We start from the raw sequence: 15,596 nt of genomic DNA, 5'->3' as shown, positions 1-15,596 counted from the left end.
TTCAGCTCTGTGGCACGGGGACAGCACTAGTTACTAAGTTCATAGAACTGGAAATTAACATCAGTGAGGGCAGGACACCTTTAGCTGCTACGATTTAGACTAAAGGAGGCTTGCAGTGTGTTTAACGAATTTGAATTTCATACTGTAGCCAGAACGATGGGAAAGGACAGAAATGAAAATCAGTTTTCTCTTACCTTTGCTATCCTTTCTCAAAATTAGTTTCCTTTGCTCTTTTCTATCTTCTTTATGAATCATGCCTGCCTCACTCTTCACAGACTTTTTAACGCAGCTAGGATCCTTGCTGACATTTCCCCTCTCCTCCAGTCGGGGTTTTTTTGACAGTGTTGCTGGTGGTAATTTCTTCTTAGCTCCAGTAGCTAAGTGCCCACTCTTTGCTGTGTCTTGTTTACATTTGAGGGGCTCAGGCTCAGCAACAGTTGGTGATGTTTGGTAGGATTTTGACCCTTCTTGATTTCTTAGCCTTTCCGCATTGACTGGGAATGGATCATATGTGGGCAACGGTAAGGAGAATGGCTGAGTTCTGCTGTAGGGTGGTTGCTCTTGAAAATACTGGTTGTTCCCTGAATCGACTGGTGGCAAATTAACTAAACCACTTACTACACTCTCTGATGTCATGACTTCTTCATCTTTTTCATACTTGGTAGACTTAATTGAATTATCAACCTCAGTTAGCTTGCTGGAAGAGATCAAGTCAGGACAGGACTGCTTAGTGCTAATTTTCATGATCTGTCTCTGAGCCTTCGAACCAATTAAAGTGCGCAAAAGAGACTTCGTTTCAGCTTCATCTGGGTTATCTTCAATAGCTCTTTGAATATATTGTTTATTTTCACACAAGACTGCTTCCTCCTTGTTTTCGTCAGGTACCCTATGGAACTGATCCTGCAATGCTTTGCAGAAGGTTTCCAGCGTACTCCGATTTTCATCTCCTTTGACTGCAGTTTGTGTGGATTCAGTTTTTACTTGACTTCCTGTTCCAGGACGCCCCATTGCTGATATACTGGTAAGAAGGCCCTCGGACTGGCTTACAGGTGTGAGGAATGGCAATGTTTCTTTTACAGGCAGTTGCTGGATATCTAACTGATCATTGGTATCTCTATAATCCTCATTTGCTATGCTGTGGTATTCATTTTGAGCCTTTCTAGGCAGTGGGGTGCTCACTGATGTTACAATTCCAGATGTGTATGTGTGATTTTTTGAAGAATCTGTTTTTAACTCTTCATCAGCCTTGAAGGTGCTGTCAACAGAAAGTACATGTTGTTCTGATGTATTATGAGGGGAAACTGCAGCCTGACTCTCTGAAACATGACTAACTCCCGAGTCACAGGAAGTTTCAGCCCTTTGTTCATCACCTATGCAAATCTCTCTCTGTCCTTCTGTTTTACATGGTTCATATCTGGGCACTTCTACATAAAAATCTCTTAAAAATGGATTCTCAGAAGAGGGAGTGAATGCCACTTCTTGTTTTTCTATTTCTGTCAGTTGGTCTATATTTTGGGGTACATTCTTACGTGTTATGGTTTCAGGAGTCTTAATTAAATTAGGCAATTGCATTAGGTAACCGTATTTCTGTGTGTTAGAAACAACTTGACAGTCATTGTTTTCTGAAAGATGATAACTGTCAGAATTAGTGTCATTTTGTGCATTCAAGTCTGAGTGATTTCCTTTTTCTTGTAAATTCTCTTCATAACTTTTGTGTATGGTGTTAACAGAACGGTGTTCTTCATGTGTAAACTGACTGGTATTTTCACTGGGGAAAATGTCTTTCTCCTCAGGGAAATAAGCCAGTTCTTTCCTTGCTGGATAACAGTCTCTCAAGTGATACCCTTTACCAGTTACAGACTTGTTTATCAAGGTTATGTTCTGCTCAGTATGAAGTAATTGTCCAGTTCTCCCACGCGACTTATCTGACATGCAAGCTGGCTTTTCTTTGTCATATGCTAAATCACTACTCTGAGCATTTTTCAGCCTTTGAGGAGAATCGGCAGCACATGTTTGGGAAGCATTATTAATGGTAAGCTTTCCTTCCCAAGCAACGGTCATTTGAATGGATCCATTACTGCCAGTTAACGTTTGAATCGGCTTCTGCTGCAAGCACTCCTCTGTATTTAAGAGGATACTATTTGCTGAACCACAAACGGATGGTGTTTGCGTTTTATTTCCAGTGCTAGAATCTAGACATAAACCATCTGTTTCTACCACTTGTGCAAGACAAATGTTTCCTATGGATGCACTGTTACATGCTTCTTCTGGTTTAAGTAGGATATTAGAAACATTGCAGTCGTCTTTCTCTGTTCTTTGTCTGCTAGCTAGCTGTGTAATAGGTTCCTGCTCTTCTATCAAATTTCTTGGCAAAGGATGATCAGAACAGGTCTCCTGTACGAAGTTCAGTTCTGTGACTTTGATATCTGTCGGCCTAATTTCTAAACTCGTGATCCCCTGGTTTTCAAATGGGATTTGATAGTCTGAGTCATCTTCATGAAGAAGTTTCCACAGTTTGTCATGCACTGCAGACATATCAGCATCTCCTTTGCACTCAGGTTCTCCAGGTTCCAAGACTGACTTGGGATGAGCTTCAAACAGAGATTCATCACATGATAGACTGCAGAGAATATCTGTCTCGCTGCTATCGTGTGAGTCAAAACTATCCCTTGGCTCATCACATAGCTTTGCAGAAGAGAGAACAGCACATAAAGATTCTTGCTTATCAGGAACAGAGTCTGTATCCTGGAAAGGAAGAGATGAAACATCAATCTTTGATTTGTTGCCCTTACTAATAATATTAATTCCTTGTTCACAAAAGACTTGTTGGTGACAACTTTCTCTTTTATCACAAGGAGCATGGTGTTGAGAATAGGTCTGTAAATTTTCATTTTTTGCTTGTAATGTCTTTTCAGTACAGAGCATTTCTGAAGCTGGGTGGATGATTCCTGCACTCTCACAAGTCATGAAGATGCCTTCCTTTTCTATTTCAGGCTCCGTACATAGTCTCTCACAATTCTGGGTAAAGATTTTAAGATTAGCACCTTGATTCTACAAAGAAAGACAAATGTAATTAAAAATTAAAATTGCTGCTTGACACAGGCCTGAACTAGAGTCCTGGCTTGAAATGTACCTAATTTTTTTTTTTAATATTTGTCACTAGTCAAGTTTCTGACTTGTAGCTATCAACCTAGTGGACAGAAATCAAACTCCTGGGTCTTAACAGCCTTGAACCCTGGTAAGTTTCAGATCTGGATCCAAATGCTGAGAAATAATAAAATTTAATCAAGATGAAGATCAATGACTGATACAGTCCAGCTAGTTAAAACCAGATAAAATAAAATAAAAAACCAAACCAAAACAAAACAAAACAGTCATGTCTATGCCTTTTGCTAACAGCCAGAGTATCCCACCATACTTATGTAATTAGTACATAATCCAAACTGGTGAGTTTCTGGAACTACCCAGACTAGTTTTTTGGAATTTGCCTTCCCCTTGGCTTCCACTGTGGGCATTGTTATCTTAAGTTTCACAAAGATGCTTTCTTAATATGTGTCAGTCTTGAAAAGTTTCAGAGAATGCACCCCACATGTCTGTTGTGCTAGGTACTTCAGAACAGGACTCCTACCAAGAAATGAACATCTCTGGGTCAGTTTTAAGCTGTCTTTGAAATTTGTCTTTCGTTACCTCTGACCCCTTGAGGTGACAAGTTCCGCTTCAAAAGGGAGTGCCAGAAATCATTCCAGACCTTGCCTCTCTCCAAGTGGTAACGGATTGCTAAATATAAGGCATATTCAGCCCTCCTCTAGCAATGATACATGCATTGCAACCTTAGGGGCACTGCTGGGAAAATTGGGGCAGGAAATAAAAATCCATATTCCTCCTGCATCTACTTTATTCTTCTATATCAAAATATTCCAAATTGTCACTTTATGTAGAAACAATCCATTCCTCATTTAAACTAAGCCAAACTAACTTAATTTATGCAAGGAGTGCAGACATTATTAAAGAGAACACTGGCTGATGTTTGGGCTTGCATGGGATGCAGAAAGTGCTGCCATCTGCCTGGCACACAAAGTCTGTTAAACTGTTCACCATTCCCCTCAGAACTGAGCTTTCATTCTTAAATTCTTGTTCTGGAGTCCCTGCCAAGCTTTTGCTCTCCAGGATCTTCTCTAGCCCTCTTCAGCTATAAATCAATTCCATGGAGGTGGTGAGCATGTTTCACCCACAGCAAACCATAGATAGAGAAGGCTACAATTTTTTACTAGACAAAAATGCATTGTTTCCTAAATGAATTGTGCTGTACGCTTTTGGTTACCATTCATTTGACAGAACAATCTGTAAAAGTAGAGAGCAATTTAGCAGTCAACCTTTGAAAAAAAATATTTACTTTCAAATAGCCATTAATAAGCTACAACAACACGGACCTCATGAATTAGTTTGTACATTTGACCGTGTATCTTTCAAGTGGTTGTCTGAAGCTTTGCACCTACTCCCAGCAGAAATTAAGAAATGCTAAAAAACATCAGACTGAGTTTAAAAACCACCAATATTTGTAGACATTTTACATTTTTTAGCTTTTATCCAGCCACAAACTCAACTTCATAACTGTTTCGGGTTGGTTTTTTTCCTTGTGAGTCCCAGTTCCCTCCATAGTTACTTGTTAACTTGTAATGATGTGCTGGGTGGCTGAAATGAACAACTGTGATACATAATGGGTGAGCCCTCTGGGTTACAGCACAGCTGTAAATGTGTAATAAGTGCTGGCAGACACACAGTTCAAAGAAGTGATTCTGAAAAGAAGTAAGCGGTGTTACTTAGTGAAGGATATGTAATGAAGGATTTCCCATGAGTTGCTGTGTGCTCAGATAGAGGCAGGGGCTGCTCAGACACTAGGTTCTTAATTTCCATAAGTTCATGGTAAAAGGATTACCGGCTGTAGTAAATATTGCTTTCCTTTGCTGCAAAAGCCACCCACTTCAGCTGCAATTCCTTTCATCTTTTCTGTTTCTCCATTCAGCTTGAGTAGGATGTGGAGCTGACTACATGCTGTGGACAACGGGGAAGGAAGAGATATAGAAAATTTTTGTCAATGACTTTAACTGCTGTTCCCACCCCAAGCACCATGCAGTTGCCACCACGCTGCCTTCAAAACTCCTTGGCCAGTGCATACTTACCTAGGAGCCCTGAGCCCAGGAACCTCAGCTCCACAACTGCAGTCCCCTCTGATTCCCAATGCCTTGGTCTCCTGCTCAAGCCTGCTCTGCAGGAGAAGATGCCAGTCTCTAGGTCTTTGAGCTTAGGCGCACACCTTCTCTCAAGTCAAGGGGGATGTGGGCCTGGACATGCCTCTAAAGTCAGTTCCAGTTCTCGTCTCAGTCAGTTCTGAGCGTTCAGTCTGAGCCTAGTGCTCCTTCTGCCACTTCCACTTCCCCCACAAACCTCTGGAAAGCAGAGTTTATTTTTCTGTTTCTGCCACAGCAGCCTCAATTACAGCTTTTACTAAAACCTGTGGAATTCTTGCTAAGTATGTTAGACATATGATCAGTCAGTCCCTACCTGATGTTGGTATGAAACTGAAAATAAACAGCTCTCTCATGACCTCTAGAAAGTGGGCTGATTATTTCAAGAACCCTTTTATTTATCTAATCTGTCTGTCTGTCCATGTTGGCATCTGTCTGTCTCAAGCATTTATAGACATGCAGCACTGTAGAGTCCAGACACGTTTTGATGGATGGAAAATAAATAGAATGACAAAAGAGGGCTTGTAATGGAGTGCCTTGCCTTGCATTTGACAAAAGTAGGTCTGAAAGCAGAATGCAACTTGCAGCCTCATAGTGGCACACGCATTAATTTTTTAATTGTTATTTAACAGGGATATGTGCTCCTAGGGTATGTGGTAATCAGCTCCATGTGATTTTTATTTGAAAGTACTTATAACCAAATCCTTTAAACATGTTTTAGGAAACCTTGCTGGCTTTAACTTTGGTATTTTCTTAGATTAGATTTATTTCAGCTAACACAGTCCTAGAACTGTTCATCTTGATTTGGTTTTTTGTTCCCTGTTCTCGCAGAAGATTTCTAGGGTTTAATGCCATACATTTTCACAATTGCTTCAATTACTGGACAGTCTGCTCGACTCCAGGGGTGACAAAAGAATGGTAACAAACGAGAGAATTTAATTATGTGAATGCAGTAGAACAAGCAATTTTAATTTGCACGTGTGTAACAAACTGCCTGGTGCGTGACAACAGAAAGATGAAATCACAGTTCTGTATTTAAACTCACACATGAAATATACAGTCCGTGCACCTTCATTATAAAGCCATGGTTACATGAATAAAGGAGATAAATCAGTTACATAATAGCTATGTAAAAGGAAAATGGAAACAGCCACTTCAAAAACAGAGCTTTCTTTTTAATCTATTGTAAAATCACGATGTAAGGGGGACCTTTCCTTCGTTTTTGTTCTCTGCTAGCAAGACCCACTGTGTTCCAAAGCCTGACAGGAACAATTAAATGAAAAGCAAAGAAGGGCCATAGGGGGTGAGTGAGCACTTTGTCACCTCTGAGTTAGGGAAGGAAATAGGGGAGAACATGGGAAAAAGAAGAAGAAATTTAAAAGGATTCTACTTCTTCATGCCAATCTGCTATGAGGAACATTTTCATCTGACAGTCTCTGTGGAGATCTAGAAGACATGGATGACCAAACTGATGACCTACAGACCTGCAAAGAGTCTTACAGATGAAGTGAGCTTCTCCCAGAATGTTTCAAGTCACCTCTTGAAACACCTCTTCAATGTTTCAAGTCACCTCTTCAAGTCACCAGAAACCGAGGAACAGCACCCAATCTGCAGCCTCAAATGTTACAGTAAAACTGATCTGTCCCTTCAGCCCAAGCTGGGCTGGTTCATTTTCAGATCTGGAGATCTTCTACTCAATCCACTACATCATCCAACTTAGTGGTCAACACATTAAATTTTTTACTGTTTCTTTGAATGCTTTTACTGCCACACTATGTTTGTAGAGTGCTGAGTTACTATGCAAGCTATGCATAAGTTTAAATCAGGACTAGATCAAAAACATAATTTTCTGCAAACAAAGCTCTGGCTCTGAAAGCCATTGACTCTCTTGTGGCAATAAAGAGAGATCCATTTCTGTTGTCTAGTTGCCTTGCACCCTACCTCTTGTTTTGGTATTTGCACTCCGTACCCCATATTCACTCTTGGTTTTATGAGTTGCAGTGGATCCCATTTTGGTAGGAAAGACAGCTTCCCTGAAGTTAAAAGAGATCCTTTCTGGATCTGACTGGCTTGGCAAGCTGTGTGCTGTTCAGTGATTGGCTTTAAATAACACTGAATTAACAAGCAACAGCAAATACTTGGGGGGCATTCTAAGAAACGTTGTACAGATTGGCAGTGCCGCAACGTACATAACTGCATCGACAGGATGCAATCCTGCAGGTACTCTGGTTCCAGACTTCTGCCTGGGTTGAAACTGACCCCAAGGCAAAGACAGCAGTTACTTGTCACATAAAAGTAAACCTCAGTCTGGTGTAGCCCGTAGCGTGGTTGTTTTTCCTTTTAGCTTATTTTATGACTTTTAAGATAAAATAATTCAGCCCGAGGAAGGTGATGAATTGATACTCTGAGATCCACATTTACAAAACAGGAAAAACAGCACAGGAAGCCTGACTGGGAAGGATTATCGTGGGTGTTCAGAGGGAAGGTTAGGTAATTACCTCCATCAGTTATTGTTTGGGCCATCTAATGAAACCATCTGCAGAGAGGCCAAACGATATCGAATACTAAGGAGACAGGGGCAGTTGAAGAACTTGAACAAAATACAATTAGTAGCATATCTGGGAGGGTTTCATTAAATACTTGATTCTTAAGGAGAGCCTTCAATGCATGAGGCATGGCAATAGAGCACCTGGGCAAGCTGCATTATTTAATTTCATTACTGATCTGGAAGAAGAAAGAGAGAGAACAGCAAGTGCTAGCTTCCGGAACAGCATAAAGGAACCTGAAGACTACACAGACGCAGGGGGGCGGGGAGTGCCCCCCGTTCCTGGGACCTGGTGTGCCCTGGAGCCACACTCCAGTCCCATTTCAAGACAAGGCCTGGGCTCTTGCTGGTCCCTTTTTCACCCTGGTTTCCATTCAGAGAAGGAAGCCAGAGGAGCCACTGCATCTCAACAGGTGATCCACACATCCTCATATACAGACAAACCCAAAAAATTATGAATCTGAGCAGGAAATAAAAGAAAATTAGATTCAGAAGAAAGCAACGTAACGCCCTTGGGAATACAATACGTACATGCCAAGGGGAAAGATATCAGGGGTAAACTACACTGCTGACCAAGACGTACAGATAACAGAGGGGAAAAAATTTAAATATGGCAGGTAATAATAAGGTCAATGGAGGTTGTGGTATCATACAGGAGCAGAGCTACAATTTCCTCTCTTGATGTCTCACATGTCACAACAAATAATGTTCAGAGACTTATTAAAAGAATAAATGATATAATTCCAGACAAAATATTTTGATAGAGTGAAGGCTGAACAGAAACACCAGTACAAGTGCTTTGATGTGGAATTGAGGCAAAATTTAAAAAATATACTTCTGCTGCGCACAAACTCTAGGTTGTTAGCTAGAGTCAACAATGATATTGGCACTATCTTTACTTATCGGTATTTCTTGATAACAAAACTGGCAGGCATATCATAATTACCTCCTAAACAAATACATAAAGCTGGGATCTTCAGAATATAACAAAACATTAAAGAAAGACAAATATATTAGGTTGTGATAAAGCAAAGAACAGAAAGGCAGCTAAATCACCTTACTGCTCTGTGATAAAAAGGTATGAGTAAAGGTGGAGTTAAAATGACCCTTTTCCATGTGATTTTTTTAAAGGCACCTCAGAGCATCACAAGAATCTTTGCAGTATAATCTGAGTTAGCTGCTGTTCTCTGCTCCCTTTGCCATACCTGAGAAATGGACCATCTTCACCCAATGTGACAAAGTTTGTTTCTGGACTGAGTGACAAATTGTCACATTGACGTGCAAATAAGCTCAGTAGGCATCAGTTAAGGCTATTCTGGTTCTCATTCCCCTACAAAATGTAGGGATAACATATATCAGTCTCTCACCCAATCAGCTGAACCATTTCTGTTAATGAAAGCAAGAAGTTCATCTCTGAAATGAGAGGATTCATTTTACCTCATGATTTCTCACTGTTTTTTAAGAGGAAATCGTTTAGCAAGGTAATTCTCCACTGTAAATAAAGTCTCCATGTTACATTTATATCCCTCTGTTTGTACAAATGGACTGTAACAAACCACCCCTAGAATACAGACAGTAAGTCTATCACTGCCTCTGGATCAGAGCTCCCTCAAACCCACTGTGTTTGGAACTGCTTTTGGTTTACACTGTTCTCCAGCAGTAGCTTAGTGGCTCTTTCTATGTCCCTGTTTCATGCAATGCCACTCAAATTCCTCTTTCCTAAAAGAAAACTTCCTAGAAAAAAATTCCTGGAAAAAAATTCCTTTTTCCTAAAAAAATAAAGCTCTGCTTTAAATGGCACACCTGCCTCGCATTAGCTAAAATAACTCAATACCTGTAGTTATTTCAACTGCTTTAGACAGGTGAAACAAAAGACAGGAGCTATATTTTATCCTGCAGATGCTTATTGGCAGGCACACCCTGCTAGCATCCTGCTATTCCTGCTGAAGAGGCAGGAAAAGAGGACGGTAAATAAGAACTATAGTATTTCAAAGGGCAGAAAGCGAGTTCTCTGCCTTTGACAACAACATAGAGCAATAGGCTGACCATGCACAGCTGTCATGGGTCCATGCTCTGAAGCGGTGAGGCTTTTCCAACAGATGGGGTTTTTTGTGTGTCTCCCAGGAAAGACCGGAGCCAACTGTAACAGAGGTGACAAAATGGGATGTTATCCGCCAGCCCTAGGGTGGATCCTATTGAATGAGCAGGGTTGGTATCACAGCCTGCATGAGCTCCAGTCACTCAGACTAGGACTCCTGCGTTTGCTCCTGCCCCTTAGCGCACTGCTCAGCTCGGACCGTTCCCTGGGAATGTTCAGCTCATCTCAGCCAGACTCAGAGCAAAAGCCTGAGACAAGACCACCTTTTCAAGCAAATGTATCAACCACTCTAGCCTATTAGAAAGGATGAGGTGTAGCCTCTGAAACTCTCCTTTTGGATCTGTGGCACATAGTATGAATATTCAGAAACAAAGCACGCTAACCACTGGATGGAGAGTTATTCTGCACCCAAAGCCTACTGGAGTATTTTATACAGAGTGCAAAACTTTCCAATGAAGTGAAAAACTTTGAGAAATGAGAGACCTAATTTCTGCTAAGGTTCAACGTTGGAGGAGATTTGGATCCCAGCTTCTTCTGTCATAGGAAACAGATTTAGGTAAACTGCTTTTTTCAAAATTCCAGCAAAAGTACTGTAAGTGGTGGCAAGCTGCACCAAGAGGGAGCAAGAATACATGTATCATAAAAAAATTATAACTGACTAGGTTTTGAGCTCCGATAACCAAAAAGCCTTCATTTTTTCCAGCAACTATTCACTCCAATGAGACAAGAGGCAGAGACATTTGAATGAAAAATGAAACAACTATAAGCTGATTGAAAATGATGTGTTGGGCACGCACAGTAATTCTTACTCATTACTGTTTAGGAACAGAAGTCCTCACCCATTTTGTATTCAAAGCCAGCCATTAAACCAGTTCCCATCCAACAGCTTTTTATTGGCCTACCTGAAACCATTTGCTGGGTTTCAGTCTAACTCCTCATGGGCTGAGCTAACCCGTCATAACTGTTCTGACACCCTTTCAAACAGTTTCCTTTTGCTCTTCCTTTGTCGTGTAACCCAACTCTTTCCTCCCCTCTTACCTTTCCACCCTTTTCCCGCATCTTTCTGCGTGTTGCTCCCAGCACACGCCCTCTCCTTCATGAGTGCTGGAGTGCAGTGCACATGACTAGCCCCTGCATTTCTGCAGAGCAGGGAGCTCTCAACTTAAAGAGTGCCCCAGCAATGAAACACTGAATCACAGCTCTCCATTACACATGGCAGCTTCTAGGACATCACACACAACAGCAGATAGCTACCCTATTGAACAGGGCCAGTAGCCCAAGAGATGAACAGCTTCATTGGCCTATGCAGTCCTGGCAATTTAGGCTACCCTGGAATCTAACAAAGCAGAGGTATGACGTGGTAGACAAAATACGTCTTGTGCACAACCAGATTATCCAATTACTTGGAAGCTCTTGTCAGTTCTGCTTCTCTCCTTTTTGTACAATAAAATTTTAAATTATCTAGAAGTGACGTAAATTTATGTCAGGAAGATCAAACCAAGTATTTCTCAAATTTTATGAGAACAGGCTTGTTCTGACATGAGCAAAAACCAAATAATGGCAGGATGAACAGTACATCTAATCAGCAGAAAAAAAAAATGCTCTAGAAATACACAAACACTACATGCCATTCTTCCTGGGGTATCAGCGTAAACGTTAATTATTTTGCTTATGCCCTGGAATCCCTCTGAACCTGCCAGTTCCAGCAGGACTCCACCAACATCGCTGGCATTCGGCAGGCCATAGATATGGTCTCTGTAATTCAGGAGTGACACCAGTACCTTGTGCTGAGGGTGCTGGCAGAACGCTAAACAGAGACCCGCTCTTGAATGACACACTCTAAACTTGAAGCCTCCTGGCTCTCTGTACAGTATGTAATATCATACAGCTGGCTCAGTTGGCTTTTAGGACCCATTATTAATTAAGCTGCTTTGAAGCATTAGATAAATAAAGAATTTCACCTGGGGCTAGACCATGAGGTGATGAGAGGAGTCAGGAGCCTCCCACCTTGACCATCTAATGGAAGGAGAAGTCACTCAGAACAGCAGTCGCTGCACAAGACAGACTGCAAACGTTGGTCCAGTTAGAGGCAACTTGGCACTACGGGGAAGTGTAAATCCTTGGGTAATTAGTGCTGTGGTGCTCTGGCTGCTATGTACCTCCCAGCAGACCTGATTCACCACGTGGAGAGGGAAAATACAACGCTCTTCAAAAGCGGTCAGCTGTGGTTTTGCTATGAGTCCCTCACCTTGCTCCTGGCAGAGCGGTCTCAAATGCTGGGCTCCAGCTAATACCATAGGGCACTTTTACATAAACCTATGTGCAGCAATAGGAGGTCAATTCTTTCTTGCCTTTCTTAGGTTACACAAGCAGATTGCTGAGGAGCTTCTGGCTTACTATATAGGAGTTGTGAGAAGCTGTCCACATTTTCCTTGTGCTATAAAGAGTAGTTTCCACATGGGATGCTTTCATTTGGCTCATTTTCAAGACCACATCATTTTGAACCTACATCTAAATTTCATCTTCATTCATGTATGTTTAAAACCAGGGGTTTCATTTGTGCTAATCTCTAGCCCTTTTGTGTACACCAATACTTCTTTCCTATTTAATTTTTATCTAATGTAAAGTTTTGGTCACAGACACACAAACAGAAGAAATACATACTGACTGCAGGTAGTTAAGAGTCTAACTAGCCAATCTGAAATTCGGCCGTGGCACTTACAGTAATGTAACAGCTGCTCTTCGCTAAGCGGGTTCTGGGATTTAAATTATTGTACTGCACTTGGAAAAAAATGAAACAATGCCTCTTGCAAACCATGGTGATACATACTGTCAAAAAATTCTCAGTAGGTTAATTTCAATAGGGGAGTATTCCTCATCCTAAGAACATTATGTGCTGTTAAAATGTGACTGGAATTTTATGTACTATAAAACCAGAGAAACCTATGGATGTTTTTCAGGCAGAAGAATTCAGTGATTTTTGACTGCTTAAGACACTCCAGTGGTGAGATTAAAGTCACTCTACTACATAGAACTGGGAGACATTTTTGCTTAAATAATATAGATGAAGAAAAGCATGTGGAACTGGAAAAAGCTTGTGTTTATTTGTCATAAATGTTTTTTTCTGTGCAATTAGCTATGCACCTTCAAATCAGTAAAGTCGGTGATAATAAGGTTATTCATGATTTAATACTCATTTACGTATCTTCAGTCTTTACTATGTGAAATAAAAAGTATGATCCAATTCTCCCACTTATGAAAACTGGTGGAGCATCATATCAGTCTGTACAACTACACTGATTTCCCTAGTTGATTTCCTACCAACAGCATAAAACGTGCAAGTACACAGAGAGTACCACTTTGGGTTTTTTATTTTTAACATTGTTTTTTCACATTTCAACTGGAATATCTGGCTCTCCCATTCTTTCATTTTCAAAAAACAAAGCTCCATTCACCTCTGTAACATGAACTCTCTGGATTAAATTCCCCTTTTTTATAAATTCAGAGCAAACCCCTGTTGATTTTAGATTTCCAGCACCATAAGTGGATGACAATTTTGTTCTTTGAGTATAAACCGAAAAGAAAGTAAATCAAAACATTCTCTGCTCACAATAGGTATTTGAGAAACTTTCTGGGTTGAAAGGAACAGTACTTTGGTAAGACCTGTGCAATAGCCTACATATCGGATTTCCCTATCCAGCTGTCCAGAGTCCCATTAGTGCCTCTTACTATTATCAGTCTCACTCTATAATTAGAACAGCTTATGGTTTATTTGGGCCTTTTTCAAAACCAGATTTCCTTCCCAGCCGTAGCTGTCATTCAGAAGTACATGAATAGTATCTTTCAAATTAATTTAAATTTTACATTATTTTGTGACAAACAGGAATAAAATGCATTCAAATCAGTAGAGCAGCTCTTTCTATTAAATGATAAACACTTTACTTACCCTGGGTGAGATGTTTTCATTTGGCATCTGATTTTGTTCAGACAGGCCCCAGGTCCTTTTCCTTTCCCAATGACAGTCTTTATCTGCCTCTTCGGTATGACACAAACCAGCCTGCATTTGCAAGCTTTCTGTCTCCTCGGGGATTTGTGTTGAAATGACACCTTCCTGAATGGGAAACGAAGCACTGGATTCCCTAACCTCTGCTGCAGTCTGGAAAGATTGTCCTATATTACTTACATATCTGCAAAGCTCTTTAGGGTTTAACAACTTTAAAAGGTTTCTTCTTAGACTTTCTGTTAAAGTACAGACAGCCTGCCTTGCGTTTTCCTCCGGCAAATTTCCTCCCCCCTCCTCTAGCAGCAATGGGCTTTCACCCAGCAAGTCCTTGTCCGTGATGTTTTCTGTCATTGTCTCTGAAGCCTGATTTGTCAAAGCACCTACACCACTAGTAGAGGAGTCCACCTCGGCACGTACATTATCCTTGTTCTTCGATTTGTCAGCTGAGAAATCTGCTGCTGAGTGGCCGCTTCCATTATTTTCTTCAGTTCTGGGATGGTCATTTTCAATGTCTGCAGATGCAACAGGCACTTTATACTTTTCTTTGTCTTTCAAACTGGTACTTTTATCTCGGTGGTGTCCAACAGTGAGAGTCATCTCTGTCTGCAAAGTTGACTGGCTGTACATAGAGGGGTCTCTCCTTACATTTACTCCTTTGAATTTTGAGTGATGACCACAGAAGCCAATGGTGGTATCCATAGGCGTACTGTTATCTGACACTTGGAACAGACGAGGCATTTCACTGAGGAAGTAAGCACACCCATCACAATCCTTACTCAGTTTTAAATCACCTTCATCATCACTTTCTAATAAAAATTGTAATTTCTTTTTCCAGATTTCATTTTCATGCGCTGTCAGCACATCTGAACATTCGAAATACTCTAGGTCATCATCAGAAATGTCATCACTTAGGCTTGGAATTTTCCCTGCACAAATATCCGGAATAGTGGCAGAATTTTCAGAATCATCTTTTACAAAATAATTGTGATTTACTATGGGAGTATCTGCCTGCTCGCTGAACAGGGCGTTCATGTTTAGAGGTCTACTGAGCCCAGTCTTTTTACATGCCTGGACATCTGCCAGAGACTGACCAGATACAGAGTCTTCCGTGTTAAGGCAACAGTTGTCTGTGCGATAAGTGATTACATTTGAAGGGCGGGAATGCACCTGTCTGCTGCAGTATTTCTCTGCTTTTCCAGCAGCAACACTGACCATGCTGTTAAAATGAATTAGGTCGTCACCATTCTCTGAAAAATCCCTTAGGCAGGAAATATTTTCCTGGGTTTTAAATACATTTTTTACATCCATGTTGTCTTCCATGTTAGGCAAGTGTCTGTGGGATTTCTCAAACAGGGACAATACTTCTGCTTTTCTGAGCTTCTCAAGCAGTAAACCACTGATTTTTGAAGAGTTAGAATCTGGTGAATTAACATGGGGTCACCCTCATAGGGGTAACTCTTGTGTTGTGCCAAACGTTTCTCGTTCTGCTCATTTTACCCTGAAGTCTCCCATATTGTCATTTAGGTCAACAACAAATTCTGGAGAGGTTTTGGGTTTTGTATCTGATTTCAGGCCAACACAAGTTGAACAGCAGGTCATTCTAGCTGTCAAACTGTTTCCAGGTACTGTTCAATGAAGTGCAGATCTTGCTCTGTGCACCTGCAAAAAAAAAGAAACCTGAAGTTTAAAATTACTTCTAAAATG

The 15,596-nt window shown here is 40.9% G+C and overlaps 1 protein-coding gene across 1 annotated transcript in view; it reads right to left on the bottom strand.

Moving 5' to 3' along the window:
• Positions 1 to 15,227, bottom strand: part of LOC309602441 (alpha-protein kinase 2-like) — a 35,193-nt gene extending 19,966 nt beyond the window's left edge. Inside the window, exons 1-2 of the mRNA XM_082336010.1 lie at positions 13,836 to 15,227; positions 195 to 3,051 (exon numbers count right to left, since the gene is read on the bottom strand). Of these exons, the coding sequence (XP_082192136.1) occupies positions 195 to 3,051; positions 13,836 to 15,212 (4,234 nt within the window). The 5' untranslated portion in view covers positions 15,213 to 15,227. The remainder of the gene's footprint in view (positions 1 to 194; positions 3,052 to 13,835) is intronic.
• Positions 15,228 to 15,596: the final 369 nt, after the last annotated feature.

This window comes from Platalea leucorodia, assembly GCF_965183815.1.
Source record: "Platalea leucorodia genome assembly, chromosome: Z".
Lineage (NCBI taxonomy): Eukaryota > Metazoa > Chordata > Aves > Pelecaniformes > Threskiornithidae > Platalea > Platalea leucorodia.
This window is presented reverse-complemented; position numbering and strand designations above follow the sequence as displayed.